The sequence below is a fragment of the Lupinus angustifolius genome, unplaced genomic scaffold (assembly GCF_001865875.1).
Source record: "Lupinus angustifolius cultivar Tanjil unplaced genomic scaffold, LupAngTanjil_v1.0 Scaffold_678, whole genome shotgun sequence".
Taxonomy (NCBI): Eukaryota; Viridiplantae; Streptophyta; class Magnoliopsida; order Fabales; family Fabaceae; genus Lupinus; species Lupinus angustifolius.
This window is the reverse complement of record NW_017728004.1, coordinates 14826-16476: the sequence shown is the minus strand read 5'-3', so window position 1 is coordinate 16476 and position 1651 is coordinate 14826. Positions and strand designations below refer to the sequence as shown.

The 1651-nt window shown below is 36.0% G+C and overlaps 1 protein-coding gene across 1 annotated transcript in view; it reads left to right on the top strand.

The window, feature by feature from the left end:
- Positions 1 to 343: 343 nt before the first annotated feature.
- Positions 344 to 1651, top strand: part of LOC109341811 — a 2351-nt gene continuing 1043 nt past the window's right edge. Inside the window, exons 1-2 of the mRNA XM_019579782.1 lie at positions 344 to 580; positions 1134 to 1183. Of these exons, the coding sequence (XP_019435327.1) occupies positions 344 to 580; positions 1134 to 1183 (287 nt within the window). The remainder of the gene's footprint in view (positions 581 to 1133; positions 1184 to 1651) is intronic.

Below are 1651 nucleotides of genomic sequence, written 5' to 3'. Positions count from 1 at the left end.
TTGGGATGAACTCAAGGAAAGATTCTCTCAAGGGAATCTCGTTAGGATTGCTGAATTACAACAATCAATAGCTAATATAAGGCATGGTGAATTAGATGTGAATAGCTATTTCATAGAACTTAAGATTTTATGGGATGAGTTGGACAATTTCAGACCCTATCCAAGATGTACTTGCTCTGCACTTAGTGATATCAATAAGCATAGAATGGAAGATAAGGTGATCAAATTCTTGAAGGGACTCTGATGCATATAGTGGAGTTAGGTCACAAATTATGCTCAATGAACCCTTTTTCCAACATGGGCAAGGTTCTCTCTTTAGTCATACAGGAAGAGGGACAATTATATGGCCAAGATTAAGAATCCAAAGCTATGGCAATATCAGGGAATTGGAGAAGGGGATCATCATCCAATAGAGGAACAAACACAGGTAGAGGTGTTGGAAGATGGAATTTTGGTTCAACAGGCAGAGGTTCTTGGACAAAAAATGGGAAATATTCTACTCACTGCAAGAAAACTGGTTACACCATGGAGACATGTTACAAACTCCATGGTTTTCCAGCCAACTTTCAATTTACAAAGGGTGAACAAATCAATTCCTTAAGAGGTGAAGAATTGGCACTGAAACAGAACAAAAGAATCAGCAAGCAAATCAGAATAAGGATGAGCAGAGTAGCACTATCTTTGGTCTAAGCCAAGAGCAATATAATGGTCTTATCACTATGCTGCAACAAAGGGAACCTACCAACCAAATGCAACAACAGAACAATCAAGTCACTGGAAGCAGCTCTAATATACTCTATGTTGTTGTAACTCCTCATGAAGAGGATACTCCAAGTACATACAAATCTATCCCTAACAGATCTTGGATCTTGGATAGTGAAGCAACTGACCATGTGTGCTTCACTTTGTCCATGTTCTCTGTTCATCACAGTATGAAGCCAATTGTGGTGAGATTACCTAATGGCCATCAAATTGTTGCCAAAATATTAGGAACTGTTCCAATCCTACAAAATCTGACCTTGCATGATGTTTTGTACTTACCTTCTTTTTCATACAATTTGCTTTCTATTCCTTGATTAGTCTCTTCTATACCATACTCCATTTCCTTTGATGAGTCCTGTTGTAAAATTCAGGACACGACTACTTTGAAGACGATTGGTACAGCTAGGATCATCAATGAATTGTATTGATGATACTAACAAATTCCACCTTATCAATGTTAATAAAACTCAAGTTTGTGATGTTTGTCACCAATCAAAACAGAAAAGACTCCCATTTCCTATTAGCAGAAGTAAAAGTTTACAAAGTTTTGATCTTATACATGTTGACATATGGGGTCCTTTCTCTATAACATCTATACATGACATAGGTATTTTTTTACTATTGTTGATGATTACACCAGATTTACCTGGTTTTTTTCTTATGAAACATAAGGTTGAAACTTCACAACTTATTCAAAACTTTGTTACTTTGATTGAAACTCAATTTTCTACTAGAATAAAAATCATTAGGGGTGACAATGGTGTATAATTTTTGATGAAATCTTTTTATTCATCAAAAGGCATACTACATCAAACTAGTTGTATCTACACACCTCAACAAAATGGTGTGGTTGAAAGGAAACACCAACATGTGTTGAATGTAGCAAGAG